This window comes from Drosophila kikkawai, chromosome X (assembly GCF_030179895.1).
Source record: "Drosophila kikkawai strain 14028-0561.14 chromosome X, DkikHiC1v2, whole genome shotgun sequence".
Taxonomy (NCBI): Eukaryota; Metazoa; Arthropoda; class Insecta; order Diptera; family Drosophilidae; genus Drosophila; species Drosophila kikkawai.
In genome coordinates, this window is record NC_091733.1 from 22,735,015 (window position 1) to 22,754,735 (window position 19,721).

Sequence of the window (19,721 nt, forward strand, 5' to 3'; positions counted from 1 at the left end):
TTGGAGTAATATAAATATATAAAAAAGGCTTGAATACAGGTTTTGAATATTATTGAATATTAAAAAAGAGGTTTTAAAACAGTTTAAAATTATATTAAAATCGTATTTATATTATTTAAAACTTTCTCTACTTTTTAAATAATTTGATTATTTTATTTAAGCCTTTCTTAACCCTTTTTTTATTTTAATTTAACCTGTTTTTAATTAATTTATTATTTTTTTCTTTCACTTTAAGTCTTTTTATTAATTTTTTATTTTATTTTATTATTTATTTATTATTTATTTATTATTTATTTTACTTTAAGCTTTTGTTATTTATTATTTTTTGATTGGATTTCAATTTTCCTCTGCTTTAATAATTTTATTATTTTATGTAAGCCTTCTTTAACATTTTAATATATATTTTAAATTTTTGATTAATTAATCATTAAATTTTAAATTTATTAAATAAATAATTTATGTCAATGTTCCTTCCTTTCCTTTTCGATTTTCTCAAAAAAGAGCATCTCCTAGTCTTTAGTCTTTCGATTTTCTTTGTGAAAAATATTATTATGTTTTTGTTTTGTATTTCTTGTTGTTGTTTTTCTTTCCTTTGACACACACTTACACACACTTTTAGCCCGCTTTATAGCTTGTGACAAATAATTTGTGAAGCGGCCGCAAATAAATGTGTGGCAGTCTGCCGTACGTTTTTCTTTAGCTTTTTCTGATTTTCCTTATTATTATTTTCTTTTTTTTTTTTTGGTTTTTATTCAGCCGCATCTTCTTGTGGCATTTGGAATGCTTTTGTTTTGTCGAAGCTCTCCCCCCTTTCCTGCCCGATTTTTGGTGCTATTCTTAGCCAACACACTCGCACTCGCACTCTGTTTTGGCCTGGCCCGCGCGTTGCGTTGGCCTGGCTAAAATAAAGGCAAATAGACATTGAGGGGGGGCGACGACGGTGTCTGTTGAGAATTATGTGTTAATATGCTAGTATTATTAGCTGCTATAATGGCTCACACTCTGTACTCCTCGAGTACTCCCCCAACCTCGCCCAGTCCTCCTCTTCCCGGTCATTACGTATACGCCGCATAGTACCCTGCTTTTGAGCGAGTTTCAATTGAGCACTTAACTCTCCCCTCATTTTTCTAGTCCTGTTTTTGTTACCAAAGAGTCCTGTCAACAGTTTCTTTTTTTTTCTACTTTTGGTTTTTTTTTTATGTGCGTTTGTGGCTAAAGTAAACTTTAGTCAAGTGTAAGAGGGTTAAGAGGGCTAAGGTCCTGCGGGTTAAACACTATAAAAGTATCTTTAGTCTGGTTTTTAAGGTTTTAAAGTATAAAAAAGGTAGGTAAAGGTTTTAAAATATATTAAGGGTTTAGTTTAAAAAAGTTATATATTTTTTTAATATATTTTGGAAATTTTAAGGCTTAAAGAAAATTATTCAAAAATTGAAATAAAAAGTTTTGGCTTTGCAGTTCAATTAAAAAAAATAAATTTAAAAAAATTATAAATTAAAAAAAATACATTTAAATAAAAAAATAAATAAAAACACATTTTTAAAAGGCTTAAAGACTTGACCAAAAATATTTTATATATTAAAAAAAATTCTCTTTTAATTTCTATACCTTTAAAAAATCGTATTAATTTATTTTTAAAATTCTATAATTCATATATCTTAAACTTCTTTTTATTTTTTAAAGTTAACCAATTAAAATATAACAAATAAACCTTTTTTTTATAGTTTTCTGGTACTAAACCTTAACCCCTTTGATTGATAATATAAACCCCCTTTAACCCTAAAAAAAAAGCAACAATTGTCCTTAAAAAAAAAAAGAGAAAAGAAGTAAAAGAAATAAATAGCAGCCAGGGCAAAGGAAGAAATTCGAAGGGGGCGGGGGACAAAACAAACCGAAAACGCAAAAACTTTTGCGTCAAGCCATGAGGGGGGTAAGAGGAGGCCACTACCCCCTGGTTACCCCCCTTTTTTATAGGGGGGAGAGGGGTACAGGAGGGACAGCCACAAAGACGACTTCAAACGCTCGGCACGTCAGCGATTTTGCATGGCTCGTTGAAGGCAGAGTTGCAGTTCTGCCTCGTATTATTATTATTATTATTTTTATTATTATTTGTTGTGTGTTTGTTGTTGTTGTCGTCATCACTGGCTTGTTGTTTACATTTAATTCAACTTCATGTTGCCCGCCTATACACACACACATATATATATTTATTTTTAATTTTTTTTCTGATTTTGTTTCAAGCTTTTCACAGACCAATTGTCACGGCAGTCGTCGTCGTCGTCGTCGTCCCCTCACCTTTGCCACCTTTTTTGTATTTATTATTAAGTCCATATACTCCCCTCCCCTCCTGGCAGACCCCTTCTAAGCCCCTGTCCCCCCCTGATTTTATATAGCGCGCTTTAAACAATTACAATTCAAAATTCATTGACGCGCATCCTGGGTTAACTTTTGCCACAATGACTTCAAAGTATTGTTAACCTGAGCTACCTGAGTTGCCTACCACAGGTGGGATAGGTGGTGAAAAGGGGGTGAATGCAGAAATTAGAAGTCACGGAAAAAAGGGGAAATATCAAAAAAATAATAATTGCCTTGAAGTTTATTAATAAATTTTGTAAATTGATTTTAAATATGGAAAATAAATATTTTTTTAAAACCAAAAAGGACTTAAAAAATTAGTTATTTAATTAAAAAAAAATAAATTAATAACAAAAATAATTTATTAATTTTGTTGAATATTTTTAATTAAGAAAATAGCAAGAAAATATTTTAGAACCCTTGAAAATATATTTTTTAAATAGCAGGAAAATCTCCAAATTAATTTTTTAAAATTTTAAAATGACTACATGCTTACTTTTAATTGTTCTAAATATTTATTTATAATAAATAATTCATAAAAATTAATATAATTAATAAAAATTAATTTAAATTAAACAAATAAAGAGAAATTAAGAATTTTAAAATTTTGATTTTCTATTAAAATTAAAATTAAAAAAGAGAGAAAAATATAATTATAAAATATTGACTTTCTATTAAAATCAATATTTTAAAAAGTATTTATTTCCCTTTCTTTTATTTTTTTTTTAATATAAACAAATAAATATAACCTCTCTTGCACTTTAACCCCTGCCAGTGCCTCCTTAACCCTACGTCCCTGTCAGAGCTGGCTCTGTGTCCCTCTCTAGCTCCTTCTCCCCCCTTTCTATCCTTCTTTCTCTCCCTTCCTCTCCCTCTATAAACAGTCACAGTTAGTTTAGCTGCCATGAGTAATCGTCATAAATTAATTGTCAACATTTGCATGCACTTAGACCAACACACACACACACAGACACACACACGCACCTAGGGCAGGGACGGTGGGGCTGAAGGGGGGTTGGAATGCGTGCTTAGCACATTTTAAACATACTTTTTGCATTGACATATTTCCCGGTCTACGCTTTTCCAAAGTTTTTAACCATTCAAATTGATGACTAATCAATATTGAAAAAGGGGAAACCCAGGCAACAGGGATATATAACAAGGAGTTGTGTGTAGGATTTTATATATACATATATATTCTATATAGTATCTATAGCTTGCTCTTAAATTCAGTTAACAAAATGAAAAAAAAAAAAACAAAAATCACGACAGAATGAAACGAATTCCTGTTCATTTTCACGCCTAATGTGCGAATTTGCTGAAATTTATGGCGACAGGCAAATGGCCGCTCCAACTGCACTGCAAAATGTCTCGTTTTTTTTTTTTTTCTGCACCTAACCGACCCCTCCTCACACACTACTCCCCTGGCTTCTTCGTCGTCAAGTTTGTCGCCGCCGACTGGCGGTGCTGTTGGCACGTTGATTATACGCAAAAATCAAAAATAATTAAAATTTCACAATTTAATGTTTTGGCCGGCGGCCAAACGAAATGAAAAACGCCAAAAGACGCAGCAAAAAAAATAATAAATATAAGAGGAGAAAATATTTCACAGAGAGAAAGGAGGAGAAAGAGAGCAAGCTGACAGGACCTCGTTTGAAGTTCGAGTTGAAGGACTCTCTCTCTCTCTTTGTGGTTTTGCCTGCCAGTCAATGAACCTGGGAATTATTCTGTTATAATTCGATTCCTTCAAAAATATGCTTTTAAAACCGATTTAAAAGGCTTCTAAAAGTAGGCAATGATATATTTTAAGGAGTTAAAAATATGTACGATTTTTTAAAGTCTCATTTTTTGCAGGGGTTTGAGAAAGGTTTTTAATTTAAAGGTTTCAGTTAATTAAAACTCTTTAAAAACAATTAAAAAGACAGCCAAAAGTAGGCAATGAAATATTTGTAGGAAAGTAAAAATTGTATTACATTTTTTTGTAGCCTACTTTTGAGCAAGGTTTTTTAAAAGGTTCTCCAATCTTTCTTAATTTTCCAAATAAATTGTGAATAAAAATTAATAAATTAAATAGAAATAAATTAAATTTAATTAAATTAAATACATTTAAAAAAAATTATTAAATTTCCCAATTTAATTTTATTAATTTCCAAAGAAATTCCTTTCCATAATTTTTTTAAACCATTTCCCTAGAGATTCCTTTCTATATTTTTTTAATCCATTTCCCCTCAAGAGATTTTCCCCTATAATCCCCTCCCTAAGGCACCCCCTTACATTCTAAGCCACACTTACCTTTCTTGGGTATCAGCGACTTGAGCAGCATTACGGCATTATCATCACAGGCCCAGGCATGCATCTTCCGATAGCTATCCCTGCCCTTCTCCGTCAACTTGTCCCACGGCTTCGGCTTGCTTAGGAGCTCAGAGACGGTTCCCTGGGACAGGCCCAGGATATACTTGGCGAACAGCCGCTGCCCAATGTTGTGCACCGAGAGCAACTCTCGGACGCGACGCGAAATGTGCAGGGTGTCCAATGCCTGATTGGCATACTTGTCCATGTTGTAGCGCAGCATCTCCTGCAGCTTGGCCTCCATGGGATCACCCTTGGGTATTAGCGATTCACCCAATCGACCGGCCATCGAGGCACCCGGTGGCAATTGCAATTCCGCATCCGCAAACCGATAATGTCCGCGACCAACAACATCACCGCCACCGGCGGCCACCTGGGCGGCGGCAGCAAACTGAAAGGCAGGCGGTAGACCCGGGAAAATTCCAGGGCCCAAGGCAGCGGCAGCTGCCGCATGCTGGGCATGGGCAGCCATGGCAGCGGCAGCCAAACCATTGGTGGCGGCATCCTCGCCCAACGATTTGCTGCCATTCAAGGCGGTTCCTGACGTGCCCGAGCCCGATCCGGCGGCTCCAGCTGAACCCGACGATCCTCCTGCAGCTCCGGCGGTGGGTGTGCTGGTGGCACTGGAGTTTGAGCTGGACTCTTGATGCTGATGCAGGTGATGATGAGCTGCGGCTGCGGCTGCTGCTGCAGCTGCGGCTGAGGGATGAAGCAGGCCGGCGGCATGCAGGTGATGATTGAGGCCATGATGGTGGTTTAGCCCATCAGACTGATGATGCTGCTGCTGCTGCTGCTGGTGTGAATGTGGGTGGTGGTGGTTCGAGGAGCTGCTGTTCCCGCTGCTACTGTTGCTGTGCAGGTGATGATCCCGCTCCCGTTCACGCTCCCTCTCCCTTTCACGCTCCCTCTGGTGTTGGTGGGCATCTGTGCGAGAGGATAAGGAGGAGGTGGTGGTTGAGGTTGAGTTGGAGTTGGAAAAGGTTGAGTTAACCAGTTGGCTAAGCAAGGCGGTGGACGAGGGTCCATGTTGCTGTTGCTGTAGCTGTTGGTGTTGTTGTTGTTGTTGGTGTTGTTGTTGTTGAATTGGGTTATTAAAAAGATGTTGTGGTTGTTGTTGAGGCACCGTTGGGGCCATGGGTGGCGGCGGAGGCGGTGGTGGCGGCAACAGCAATTGCTGCTGTGAATCGACAGGCCTAAGGCCCTGATAAATTGTTGGCGTTTTGCTCCCCGGAGGCGATGTATCGAAGCCGCGACGCCAATAGCTATTGACCAGCTGCTCCTGCAGTAATACTTCCGTTTCGGTTTCCGTTTCCGGTTCGGCTTGAGGCTCATCATCATCATCGTCGGGTAGCTCCATTTTTGTTATGTTTGTAGCTTCGATAGGTTCATCGATAACATCCGATTTCTGGGGGTTCTGGTTTTCTGCGGAGGGATAACCAACGAAAACAAATATTTGGGGGCTCTATTTGTTTTGTTGTTTGTATTTTTTGGTTTTGTTTTTTTTTTTTTTTTTTGTATTTTTTTGTAACAACAACACATCCAGGGAACAAAACGCCAAAATTAATCGAAAACTTTCTTTGCCATTTATCGTTTTTTTTTTTTTTTTTGCTTTTTTTTCTCGCCAATTTTGTAAGTGCAACAAAATAACAAATATATATATTTATATATCATATTATTATATTTTTTTGTAGATTTTAAAAAGAGAGTGATGGTAGAAGTAGTTCTTTCTGCTATCGATAAACACATGCAGAACTCAACAACAACTACAACAACAATTAACAACAACAACAACAACAACAACAATGCTCTTGGTTATTTTATAATGATAATGATTGATAATGATAATGACCGGAATGCAAATATTTAGCCACCGCAAAAAAAAAGAAGAGTAGAGGGAAAAAGTATTGTGGAAATAAAAGCATTCTTGCCGCGTCTTCAGGCCATAAAATCTGGCGCCGTCCGAGTCTCCTCTTTGCTGATTTCTGATTTCTGCTGTATATATATCGTATGTATATATATGCGATATATAACCTTCTTCTTTGCAGGGTTTATCGCGCTCAAATAAACCATAAAAAAAATAATAATAAATGCAAAGCCTGCGCGTGTCGGTTTCAAATCAAAGACGAATTGATAAAGCCAAGAAATCAGAGAAGGACCGGAAGTATATAGTATGAGCTATAGGGTGGATCAATAAGGGGATTTTAAGAGATTTTTGTTAAGAGAGAAACGTGGAAATTTTTTAAAAAGGTTTTTTTGAGATTTTAAAAGTTGAATATTTTTTGAAAAGATTTTTTTTAGAGATTTTAAATAGTTTCTTAAAAGAGATTTCTTGGTTAAAATTTATATATTTTTTTATAAATAATAGATTAACGATTTTTTTTTATATATTTTTAACGATTTTTTAAAGACATTTGTTGCTTGAAATATTAATAAAAAGGAAATTTAAATGGAAAATAATTAAAGTTTACTAGCTTTAAAATTCTTTTAAAAATATCTGAATATATTTTAGACCTGTATTTTCTATAAAATATTTAAGCAATTTATTTAAATGTAACCCTAGTATTTTAAAATATTTCCCCGTATTGATCCACCCTTGTAAAAACAACAAACTTGATGAGAGAGCTTGATGATGATGGTGTCTCTGCTGGCAAACAGCGGGTCTTGGGGACTCACCTTCGCTAATGGCATTGACGGCATCGCTGGCGCCATTCTTGAGCGCCTCGGCGGCCAGGGCCTTGGTCCGCTCCATGAGCAGCTCCTGGAATTTGTTGGGGTCATTGGCACAGGCAGCGGCAGCGGCGGCGGCGGCGGCAGCGGCAATGGCCGACTGAGGACTGAGCACGTTAAGGTCCAAAGGACTGCTATAAAAAAATATTTTAAAATATAAATAAATGTATAAAATATATATAATTAATTTTATAAATAAAAATATATTTCAAATAAATATTTTAAATATATAAAAAATCAAAAAAACTCACTGCTGTTCCTTTTCGATTTTGATCTCGTTGCTATCGCTGACAATCCTTCGATCTGCAGCCCGATCTTCGGCCATGTGATCCTCCTCATCCTCTTCATCCTCCTCATCGTCCTCCCTCCGCTGTCGCTCCTCCGACTTGACCTTCTCCTCGGCCTTGACCTCTTCGCTGGTGTCCACCAGCATGGCCTCATCCTCCTCCTCATCCTCATCGTCGTCGATCTTGCTGATCTCCGCAGGATCACTGGAGGAAGCGGTGGCGGCGGCGGCGCTGGCACTCAGCTTGTTGTGGTCACTGCTCTGACTATTATTATTATTATTGTTGTTGTTGTTGTTGGCAGCGGCAACGGCAGCGGCGGTAACAGCTGCCAAAGCGGTGGCCTCCGCCAAAGCCTCGTTGATCTGATGCTTATCGAGGCGGGCCTCCAGTCGTATAATATGCTGCCGCTTCACCTCCAGATGCTCCTCCAGGCGCTGGATCTGCACCAGGTGCGTCTGTTCCAAAGCCTGCAGGCGCTGCAGCTCCTCCATAAGTGCTTTAATCTGCAAGGCCAAATCGAGAAATATTGCGTTAAATTTATCCATTTTCAAAATGTTTTTCGTTAAATTTGTTGTAAGGAAATATTTCTAGTACGCGATTAATAGTATTTGTATTTTTTACAATACTTTTTTATCGATTTATTCATGTCTCATTAATATTTATCGATGACTGTACTTGGTTTTCTTCTGGCTTGTTTTTGACTGTTTGCCCCCCTGGGTTTTTATACACGTTAAGCTCTTTTGCTGTAAAAGTTCCCTGAGAGTTATAAAATAATTTTTAATAAAATTAACAACGACGTCAATGTCGGCTTCTGGCACACATACACACACACACACACACACGTGGTGAGTCCCCCCCTTTCCCCCAGGTGGTAAGTAAAGCAGGCCCAATCCCACCCCAAGGTACCATCATCAGCATCCCTTTCTCCTGCTTTTGTTTGGGAACTTTGTTTGTTTGATGAAAATATGATAATTGGCAAATTTGACAAGGGAATTTTTCTTAAGTGCGCGTCGACACACACACACATAAGCACACACACGCACAACCGCCCTTTTCCAGCACTGGCAAAAGTTGACAAGATAAAGTTTTTCGGCAGCCCTGCCGCCGTGTGGTATGCAACGAAATTTTTTAATGACAGCCCAGGTACACACGCACACACACACACATGTCACTTTGTGTGTGCCTGTGTATCTCTTATTATGTGATTAAAATTAATTTTATGGCGCGGTTTTTAATTGACGCCAAGCAGATGCCAAGCCAAAAAGTTTTACCTTCAAAATTTCTTATCGATTGATTTTATTAGAGATTTTCTTATTACTTTTATGCTAAAAGTAGCTTTTAAAGGTTCTTTTTAGTGCTTTTTATGGGCGTAGTGAATTTTACTTTAAAGATTATAGTTTTATGCTTTGAAAGAACCTTTTAATTTAGCTTTTAAGGACTTTTCCTATTGCGCTCTTGCTTTAAATGCTTCTGCTTTGCCTGCAATGTGCAAGCAAAAGAGAGAGAGAGAGAGAGAGAGAGAGAGAGGTACATTTGTTCTCTGCTTTTTATAAAATCATAAATAAATCAAATTTCAAAGGCAAAATCAATATGAATATTAGTAAATAATTAAATCTTGTAAATATATATGCGTGCCAGGAAAAATAGAAAATAGAAAACTTTAAATATCGAGCGGTAAGCGGTAAGCGGTTTGGGGTACCCTTAACCCATATGCAAATATATCAACGAAATCAACATAATTCTAACTACAAATTTGCGTGTCATTGCGTGATTTGTGTCGAACATGGGCATAAACAATAATTTCATCAACATGGGGGAACACCATTGCGAACTGCTGGTGGAACTTCACGTGTCTATTTTATCAATATTTGTGGATGGGGCGTACCCCGCACTCCGCTGATGATTATTGGCCATAAACAATGGTCCCGGCAACAGCAACATAATTGGCATTAAAAAAGCATCAACAACATGCGTGTGTGGCATGCCGAAAAATGCAAAACAGCCGCCGAGAGCCGCCAGTTAATTCTATTATCAATCAAAGGACACCCAACCCCAAATACTGAGAGCGGGGGGGAGGGAAACAGGATCCGGGACACATGTCAAGAAGGGTTGGGAAAATGCCGGCATGCGTGTTCGATTTTTCATTAGCATACGAGGGGGAGTAGGAGGCGGGAGGGAGGGAGGTAGGTAGTAAGAAAAAAGACATGACAAGACGACAAACGACTCAAATTAATTGCATAAAAATCTTATGGGTGCGGTGTAAGGCAGCACCACAGAGGGTGGCTTCTAATTGCCAGACAATCCATAGCCCACAAGCCAACCCCTTTTTTGCCTGGGCTTCATTTTCCAAAAACGAAATTTTTCGCAGCTTTTCTTAAATAAACGTAATTAGCGCACAAGTCGAGGGGCGCCCAGGAAAGGGATCACTCACACACACACATGTGTGTGTGGGAGCAACTGTACTTGTAAGATGGAACTTTAATTTCAAGACAATGAATTATTTTTTAAAGGAAATTAACTTAGTTTTTATGATAATTAATTATTTTAGCAGTTAAGCCTTATTTGAAATTTTTGGAAATTATGTTTAGGTTACAAAAAAAAAAAATACCTAGAAATTTCTAAAAATATTTATTTATAGCCAAAATATATATTTATATATATGTACTTTAAAAATATATTTATTTTTAACCACAAAACTTAATTAGTAAACATAAAATGAATGTTAAAGTTGAAAATTTTAGGCATCCCCTTTTTCGTATGCAAATTAATGCCAAAAAATTGGGGCGGAGGTCTGAAAACTGTCATTTCGATTTTTGGTTTCGACTTTTCGAGTATTTTACGCCAAAAAGCCGAACGACGGCCAAAAATGAAAGAAATATTAAAACGATAAATCAACTTTTTGGATGAGGACAACGACAACAAGGACGATAAGGCACACACACACACACACACACAGAGAGACAGCAGAAATCATTTTCATTTTCATTTTCAAGGGTTGAAAAGTAGAAACTTTCTGCAACTCTTCTGTGGTTGATGAGGCTGCTGCTGCTGCTGCTGCTGCCATGGGTGTGCAGAGTCCTGGGTATAGTCCTGGGTGTAGCATCTAACAGCAATCAAACAAACTATAACAAATACTTTCGAACGAACGATGGATGATGGGTGTGTTGGTTTATCCACCCCCCCCCCCCCCCCCCCCCATCTCGCACTGTGAAAATTATGAAAATTTACATTTTTCCCTTGGACCAAAAGCTGGACAAAAGGGTCTTCACTAGGACATGGGACATGGAGAAGGGGTATTATATATGTACCCTCACTTTTTGGGTAATAATTTTTCCAAATGAAACACACGCAAAAATTATTAAGGGGGAAACGGCAAAGGCTGGCGACTGTGAAGCAAACGATTTGTAATTAACAAAATTGCCAAGCAGCCAAGAGAGAATCTTACCCTTTTGCATAACAATTGACAAAGCAGTCGATACACATATATATATATATATATATATTTATATGTATTTATATGTATTTATGTACATATATAGAAACAACAATAACAAACACTCGAAGGCAAAAGATGTGAAGCGCGTGAGGAGTTTTGGTTAGCAGATGAAGATGGAAGCATAAAATGCCAAAAGGAATTAAGGCAATGCCGCTGCTGTTGCTCCCTTTCTTGTCACTTTACATAGAGAGAAAAATTTTAAAAAATTAAAAATTAAATTGAAAATTAAAAATTGAATTTAAAATTTGAAATTCAAAATTAAAATTTAAAAATATATATAATAAAAAAAAACCCAGGGAGAAAATATAGTAAAAAAAAATAAATAAATAAATAAAAAGTATACACTTTAAACAAATAAAAAGAAAACATGTTTATCTTAGGTTTTTCTTTAGTAAAAATCTCTTCTTTATTAAATCTTATTTAATTTCCTATATTTTTCTCTCCCTGTACTTATTCCACATGAGACCAAGGCACTGGCAAAGGGTTTTCCTTGGAGTTGGGGGTGTAAAAAAAGGGTTTAATCAGCGAACAGCAGCCTCACACACAAACACACAGAGACACCAATCTACAAATACAAATTAACAATAAGCAATCAAAGACACACACACACACACACACACTCAGAGGAGAAGCTCTTCAGGGCTTGCTTATAAAATAATTCAGCTTGTTTTATATTTTTTTTTTGTTTTTTTATTTGTGCAGACTTTTAGGCCGTCAGCTGCCAATGGCAAAGGCAAAAACCGTCAAAGGAATTAAAATTCATTCGGGCATAAAAATTTTAAAATATATATATGACTGGCAGGGGGGGCTGAGTGGAGCGTTGATGGATAGAGATAGCGCACATATATATATATATATATATATAAAAAAGGGGTAACTTTTGCCAAGGCAGCCCCAGAGGCTGAGGCGTGGGCGGAGAAGGAGGAGTAGGAGGAGGAGGCTGACTCTAAAAGGGGGTTGACTCTCTGTTGTTAATTTCCAAAAAGCCAAAAGACAAATGAGTAAAAGGCAACACACTGGCCGAGAGGGGGAAGAAGCTACAGCTTCGTCTCAATGTCGTCAACTGTTGGTGTTTTTTTTTATATATAAAATGTTCCTTGCTGGATTTTATGTGATAATGCAGAGAGGAAAATGGGTTATAGCTTAGTTATAAGTTAGTTACGAGGGATTTCTAAAGACTTTTCCTAATTTTTTTTTATATTTTTAATTTATAACATTTTATAAATATTTATGCTATAAAACTAATTATATACATAATATAATTAATATTTAATACCCTAAAAATATTATTATTATTATTTTATTATTATTATTTTATTAATATTATTTATTATTTTTAAAAAGAGTTCCAACAGTTTTTTTATATTCTTCTCATATTTTGATTTTTTGTTAATTTTTAAAATTATTAAAAATATTTAAATTCCCTTAAAAAATGTTTTTGAAGTTTTTCCCTCAGTGCATATATCTTTGCTTGTATTATTTTGCTTTTGCTGCTGCTTGTCATTGATTTTTGATTGTTTCAAGTGTTTTCTGGCAAAGGAGTAGCTCGCGGGCGGCGCAGGCACAAGGCTGCTGTGAAGGCTGGTGTGATAAGGGGACATGGAGGAGGAATACAAGAAGGCGGAGGAGGTGGAGAAAGGAGACTTTAAAGTCTGCCAAGTGCACCCCAGAGCTTTGACGCCCCGGCCAAGACAAGGCTTTGTTTTCGCAGCCTGTTTCTCTCTCTCTCTGGCTGTTGCATTTTTTTGCAACTGGCAATGCCCAAGTTGGCAATTTGCAACAAAAGATAACAAAGAAGTGAAGCAAAAATAATACAAAAATAAAGGAAAAACAACAAACAATAAAAAAAATGGAAGCAAAAAATAATAAAAAAAAAAAAAAAACAGTGGAGAAAGGCAAAACAAAAATACAAAGTCAAAACAAAGACACTCGCCTTAAAGGGGTCACATATGGAAGTAGCTTAAACTATATGAAAGGTTACTATTTTTTTAAGTTTTTTAATATTTTTCTTAACATCTTAATTATTTAAAGTTTATACTAACAAAAAACAAGACTTTCTTTTGGGAATTCTAGTGTTATTTATAAATTGTATACCTTAAATTGATTTTTTAACCCACTTATTCACTCAATCAATAGTCTAATTCCTTTACCTTCCTTCATTCCTTCATTCATTTATTCATTCCTTCATTCATTCTCCTCACTGACAGACAATTCATCAACTTAAAGACCTCAAATCGCAGGTAATTTCGCCAGAATTTTTGCATTATTTGTCAATTGCTGCGGGCCATTTAAGAGGGGGACGGGGGCGGTGGTAAGAAGGGGCCTCTCGGAAAAGGGGTTGGAAAATTTAAAAGGTAGGGTAGTAAGGGGGCGATGGGGGGGGGGGGGAGTGGAGCAATTTACAACAATTCAAAGGCATAAATCAAACATTTTGCAAGTTGAAGTTTGGGAAGGCACGAAAACGTGGCGGCGTTGGCGTGGGGGTAAAGCTTTTTTGTCAGTTAGTCAGTCAAACAGTCATTCAGTCATTACGCACACACGCACACACACAGACACAGAGTTATTGAATTGATTCGCGGGGGGACCGGGCAGGAGGTAGGGTTATTTTTGACGGGGGTTTTTCTTTGGGAGGCAAGCCCAAGCCCCCCTTGGGGCACGCAATTCACAACTCGTCTTCCTTGGAGTCTTCCTATCTCCCTGTCTCTCTCTCTCCCTCTAGCTGTTGTTGTATTTTTTGGATTATAAAGTTTTGTAATTAAAATTTGACAGCTTTACAATTCCCAGGATTCCCTTGCCATCCACTCAAAGGCAAAGGGAAAATCTTGACTCCCCCCGCCGCGAGTATTTTCCTATTCGAATTTTACAATTTTCGATTTATGTTTCGATTTTATTGTCTAGAAATTTTGTGCGTGAAAGGAAGCGAAGCAGCAACCCAGCAACCCTTTTTAACAGCAACCTGTACCCTAACCCCTACTCCTTTTATTTCTAATTCGTTAAACTTTTGCTTAATAATTGTCTGGCTCTCTCTCTCCCCTCAACCCTCAAATAATAAATACAAATAAATAAAGGAGGACTTGGCAAATTTTGTTTCATTTTTTTTTGTCATGTGTTTTGTATATATATATATATTTTTACCCACAGATAAGCACTCGACTCCCGGGCAGAGCCCAGTCACATGTCTAATCCCTTTGCTTATTGATATGATATCTGCACAACCCACAGAAAAATTCCAAAAAACACAAAAAGAGAAACAATAAAAAAAAAAGGTTATTTTATATATATATATATTGCGGGATGGCTGGCAAGGACCCGGTCTCTCTTTCATAATCAAAAAACGTTAAAATCATAGTCTAGACAATAATTTATGAGTCCGGGCAGCGGGCTGAATTCAGATCCAGAGATTCGGCGGCCCCTTAACCCCTTTTATGGGGAATGCCAATCAACATCTCTCGAGCAAACATTCGTAAGGCTCGAAACCGAAAGTCCTCGCGTCCTGTCTGATGATGATCCTGCTCCTGCTCCTGCTCCTGCTTCTGGCTGGTCTGTCATTGTTTTCCCTGTGCCTCTTGCCTTTTGTGTGTGTTTGATTTCCTTTTTTTTTTTTTTTATATTTTGCCACACATTTTTTGTATAAAAATATGAATTTTTTGTATGGCCAAACTCCTGGCAGTTTCTAATGGTTTCAACTTCCTTCCGCTTGCCGTTGTCCTTTTTGCCAGCATATCCCTCATATATATAGGCTTTATGGGAGGGGTTAAGTCAGGTGTTTTTTGGTACACTGCAACTTCTCTTGCCTCTGTTCTCGAAAGGAACTTGCCTAAAAAGTGGCCTAGAGAGCGGCAGGGGCAGACACTAATTTGATTTGGACATCAGCGTCAACTTCTAATTGAATTCCAGCCCCATCATCATCATCATCATCATCGGAGGGCTGTGTCTGTGCATCGATTAACTCGCCTTCGCTTTCAGTTTCCACCGAAAACTCAATCTTCGTTTGATGACAATTTCATTTCTATTAAATGCCACTGGAAATGCATAAAAAGCCCCAAGCCTACGAATTTTCCCCCCTTCAGGAAACTAAGCAAAAAAAGAAGAGAAAAAAAGATATGGCCAGCTTATTTTAATTACCCTTGGTGGAGTAGGAGGGTTTGGTTTTTGGGTTAGAGCACACAGTGGGTAAATAAATACAAGAAAGGCATATCAATTCGGTAACGAGTAACAAATAAAGAGTAAGAATTAACGAGTAACAAATAAGGAGTAGAAACTAACTAGTAACTTCGTACTAGTTACTTGAAAACCTTTAGCAATCAAACTAGTAACCCATAAATACTAGTAATTAAGTACTATTAGAAAGTAACTAGTAAATAGTAGCTAGCAATCAGCAACTAGTAAAAAAAACCTAGAAGTTAATAGCTGATAACTAGTAAAAGGTCACACTGAACTAGCAAAACAGCAACTAGTAACGAGTCACCTATAAATACTAGTAACTAAGAACTATTAGAAATTAACTAGTAAATTTCTTCGATATTTATCTTCAATTTATGTTAATTAGTTAAGTCAGTTAAGCTTTAGTTAAGTAGCCAGATAAGGTTTACCATTGGCGAAATAAATGAAATAAATAAATAAATAAATAAATAAATAAATAAAAGCTAGTAAAAAAAATGTAAAAAAAACTAGTAATAATTAAATAAGAAGTAGTAACTAGTAACTCTTTAACAAAAATTAATTTAACAAGAATTTTCCATTTAGGAAACCAATTTAAAATGTCAAAAATAATAATGAATAAACCTGGAAATTTAATTTATATTCCTCATAAGAATTTTATTATTAACAAAAGACACAAAAACAAAATATATATATATATAAAGAAAAGCAACCCGGAAAAGCGAGTGTTACTAATTTGTAGAAGAGTCGGCTGCTGCTGCTTTTGCTGCTGAGCATTTAAAATTAACCCCACCACGCCCACTGTGCGTCTGCGGTCGCATTTTGACCGAGCCACGGCAATTATTTTGACGACGCTTAATTTGCGTTGAGTTGGAGATTTCTCGGATGCGGATGATGATGGCGATGACGAAAACGAAAGCGTCGGCATGTAGATGGAGACGGAGACGGAGGCGATGGCGTTGAAGATATATACTATATAGAGTCTATATAGATGAGGGAGAGAGAGACGTCGCGACGTTGCGGTTAACTTGCATCAAAATTGAAGCGACAGCATGGCAAACTAATTAAAGTCCCGGCCATTTACCGCGCCCGGAAAAATTGAACGATTTTTACGCTTAGCCTTTTTTAATTGTCCAAATTGGTGGGGAGACCTGCGTTTGATGGCAAAGGAATTATAAGACAGAAAAAAAAAAGGAAGAATAAAACTTAAATGCAGACATATTTTGGCTTAACATTTTTATGGCATTTCATCAGGGTGTTTTTAATTTGAAATCAATGAACTAGTTAATTGCCAGGCTGCTGTTTTTGGGGAATTTAAATTAGGAGAGAAGAACAAGCCCAAGCTTTAAATTCAATTGTCTAGTTCTGGTTTGCTTTTCTGCTGATTTAATCGCTAAAGCTTATTTTTAAGAGTTTTCTTCTTGGCTAATCTATCATAATAATCGCTTTGGACTGTCACACGTACAAATATGGCCGAAGGTTAGCAAACAAAAACGCCAACGGAGTATATCAAACATCAGCAACACCGACTTTTAGCCATGACTACTAAAAAAAAAAAAATATAAAAAAACCCAAGAAGTAGTATCTGTGTACGAGTGTATCTTTGTATCTGCAAGATAATAAATTCAAATGCAAACTTAATTAATTGCCGGGCAGCAACACACGTTGCCAATGGATGTCTCAGCCACAGCTTCAACTCAATTTAATGGTAAATTAATAAAAATATCAAAAAAAAAATAGAAATGAAATTTGATTTATCGACAGGCGGCCATCGTCGTCGTCTCCGGCAGCTCCTTTTGCTAATTGAAATGCTAAATTTCCGTTCATGCCTGAAATTGACTTCCCTCAGAGGTGCGATGTGGAATCGAAATTGACAATTTTCAAATTGCCAGAAAGTGTGTGCAATATATAGATATATATATATAGTATATATATATATGAAATTGATGGGTACAAGACTTTGGGCCAAGACTTGGCAGATTTTTCATCTAGATTAGCCCACCTACTCTTTGCCGATTATTTGTTGGCCATAAATCAGGCGGATTTTCTCTATGCCAATTGCATTTTCGACTTGTCACCGTTTTAATGGCCTCCAATTAGATGGTAGCCAATGTGCATGTTCATTATTTTTCATTGGATTTTCCGCTTAATGAGGCGCAGGGAAAGTGCCTACCCAAAATTAAGTCTTAAAAAACTAGAAAACTAGTAAGGCAAGGTACATTTTTTAATATTATTAGGTCACACTGGAATTTAATTTAATAAATCACTTGGTTAAGCCTGATTTTGATTACTTTACAATTATTTCAAATATTTAAAGATTTTTATATGACAAGTGTGACCTTGCTTTTGTATATATTTTATACCAGTACCTTGGTCACTCTGGTAAACTGAAGCCTAATAACTAGAATCGGAGTAATTGCTCAATATTCTTGAGGGATTTGTTATACTTTTTACCGTGTGACCTTGTTTTTTTTATAATTATAATTAGTAAGTAAGGTCACACTGAGTTTAATTGTTTTTTTTTCAATGGATCAATGAAATCTTAAGCCCAACATTGTTGGAAAAGTGCTAAAACATCAGCCTCAATCAAGGCATTTATGGCTGATGCAACAGTCAGAGGCATAAACTACAACTACGATTACAACTATGACTATACTACGAATGAATTTAAATTCCAAATTGAACTGAACTAGCTCACGCAACAACAAAAGCCTCTGGCGAACGAAAATAAGGAAATAATCAATTTAAAAAAATCAAAATCACACATTTACCCATTTCGAGAGCAAACAACAAAGCTATACTAAGCAGAAGCAGAAGCAGAATCAGAATCAGAATCAGCAAAAGCAGAAGCAACAATCAGTCAGTCAGTCAGTACGAGTCCGAGTCTGTAGACAGAGAGGCAGATAGCGATATTATCTATGGCTGGACTGCTCTCGCCGATCAGAATCCATATGCGATAAATAAATTGAATTTATCCGCAATTGGTGGATGACTAGGGGATGTGTGTGGGTGTGGGCATGGGATGTGGGTGTATTTTCTCTGTGTATATTTTGTATATTTTTTTTTTTATTTCACTTTAAGCAACAACAACAACAACAACAACAGAAGAACGATAAGCACAACACAGAGAGACCAGAGAGTCAGCAATCATTGCAGGCTTGTCCTAACTAAGCTCAATGTCTCCAGCAATATATATTCAGATCTGAGTGGTATTTGTGTGCTGATTGATTTGAATTGAATAATTGCAATTGTGCGGCCTGTATTTGTACATTATTATTATTATTATTTGTAGTATTTGTCCAGACGAAAAAACCCCCCCCTGGCTAAATTTTCCATAAATTTCTCACCCGTCGTCGTCTCATTATATTTTACTTTTCAGACTTTTTTTTTTTTTTAGATTTTAAGCAGCACTTTTTGTGAACAAACTTTTGCTTCGATTGGCATAACTCATACTAAATTCGAATAATCGCCAATAATTTTGTTGGGTGCCCCAACACCATCATCATCAGCGGCAAATAAACAAATTTAATCATAATGAGATTCAAATTAATAACAAAAATCTAAAATAATTGAAGCTCTTTGAAAGATTACGAAAGCAATAAACTGAGAGCAAGAGACGAAGTAGAGTGACACTGGGGGAATCAATCGAATATTTGTTTTTGTTTTCTTCATTGTTTAAACAGTTGATTTTAATTTTAGAAGCAAGCGGTTGGCATTAGATGGATTTTCCGCTTGATTTGCATTTAAAAATAACACTTTTAAGCGTGTATCTAAATATTTGAGATATACCATATAGCATATATATATAACCCTTTCATAATTTCTAGTTGCTGCCGGGTTTTGCCTCTGACGCAGGTCGGTCGGTCTGGTTTGGTCCAAATCCCCCAATTAAAAGTCGTAGCTATTATAATTTCGTGCTTTGGCACTCAAGTCACGCGATGATAAGCCTAAATCGAATAATTATGATTATATTTTCAAGAGGGAGAGAGAGCAGCAGCAGTCATGCGGGTGCTCAATAATCATAATCGGTTTTCTTATCATTGAAAAGGTTTCCAAAATTAAACTCAAATTATGTTTGCTGATATTTAAAATAATATATATATATATTTAAATTTCTATAAATTTTGATTTCAATTTGAAAAGTCTATTAACTTGAAGAATTTTATGGTTAACATTCCCATATCATGGCAACTTATCAATGAATTTTCCCCCAAAGGCTCATAAATATATGTGGCTGCTAATCAGATATATATATGCATATATAGTGTTAGGATAAACAACTAAATCTAGCCGCAAAACAAAGGTCATAAAAAAATTGATTTGGTTTTTGTGTGGTTTTTTGTTCGTTG

At 36.4% G+C, this 19,721-nt stretch overlaps 1 protein-coding gene across 3 annotated transcripts in view; it reads right to left on the bottom strand.

Annotated features, from left to right (window-relative positions):
* The window catches only part of ct (homeobox protein, cut), a 74,142-nt gene that overhangs the window by 9,235 nt on the left and 45,186 nt on the right, over positions 1–19,721 (bottom strand). For 2 of the 3 annotated variants that reach the window (XM_041775076.2, XM_070287974.1), the window contains 3 exons: positions 7,680–8,218; positions 7,375–7,562; positions 4,645–5,625 (listed from right to left, as the gene is read on the bottom strand). In XM_041775076.2, the coding sequence (XP_041631010.1) occupies positions 4,645–5,625; positions 7,375–7,562; positions 7,680–8,218 (1,708 nt within the window). The remainder of the gene's footprint in view (positions 1–4,644; positions 5,626–7,374; positions 7,563–7,679; positions 8,219–19,721) is intronic. The other variant, XM_041775077.2, reaches the window with a different exon arrangement.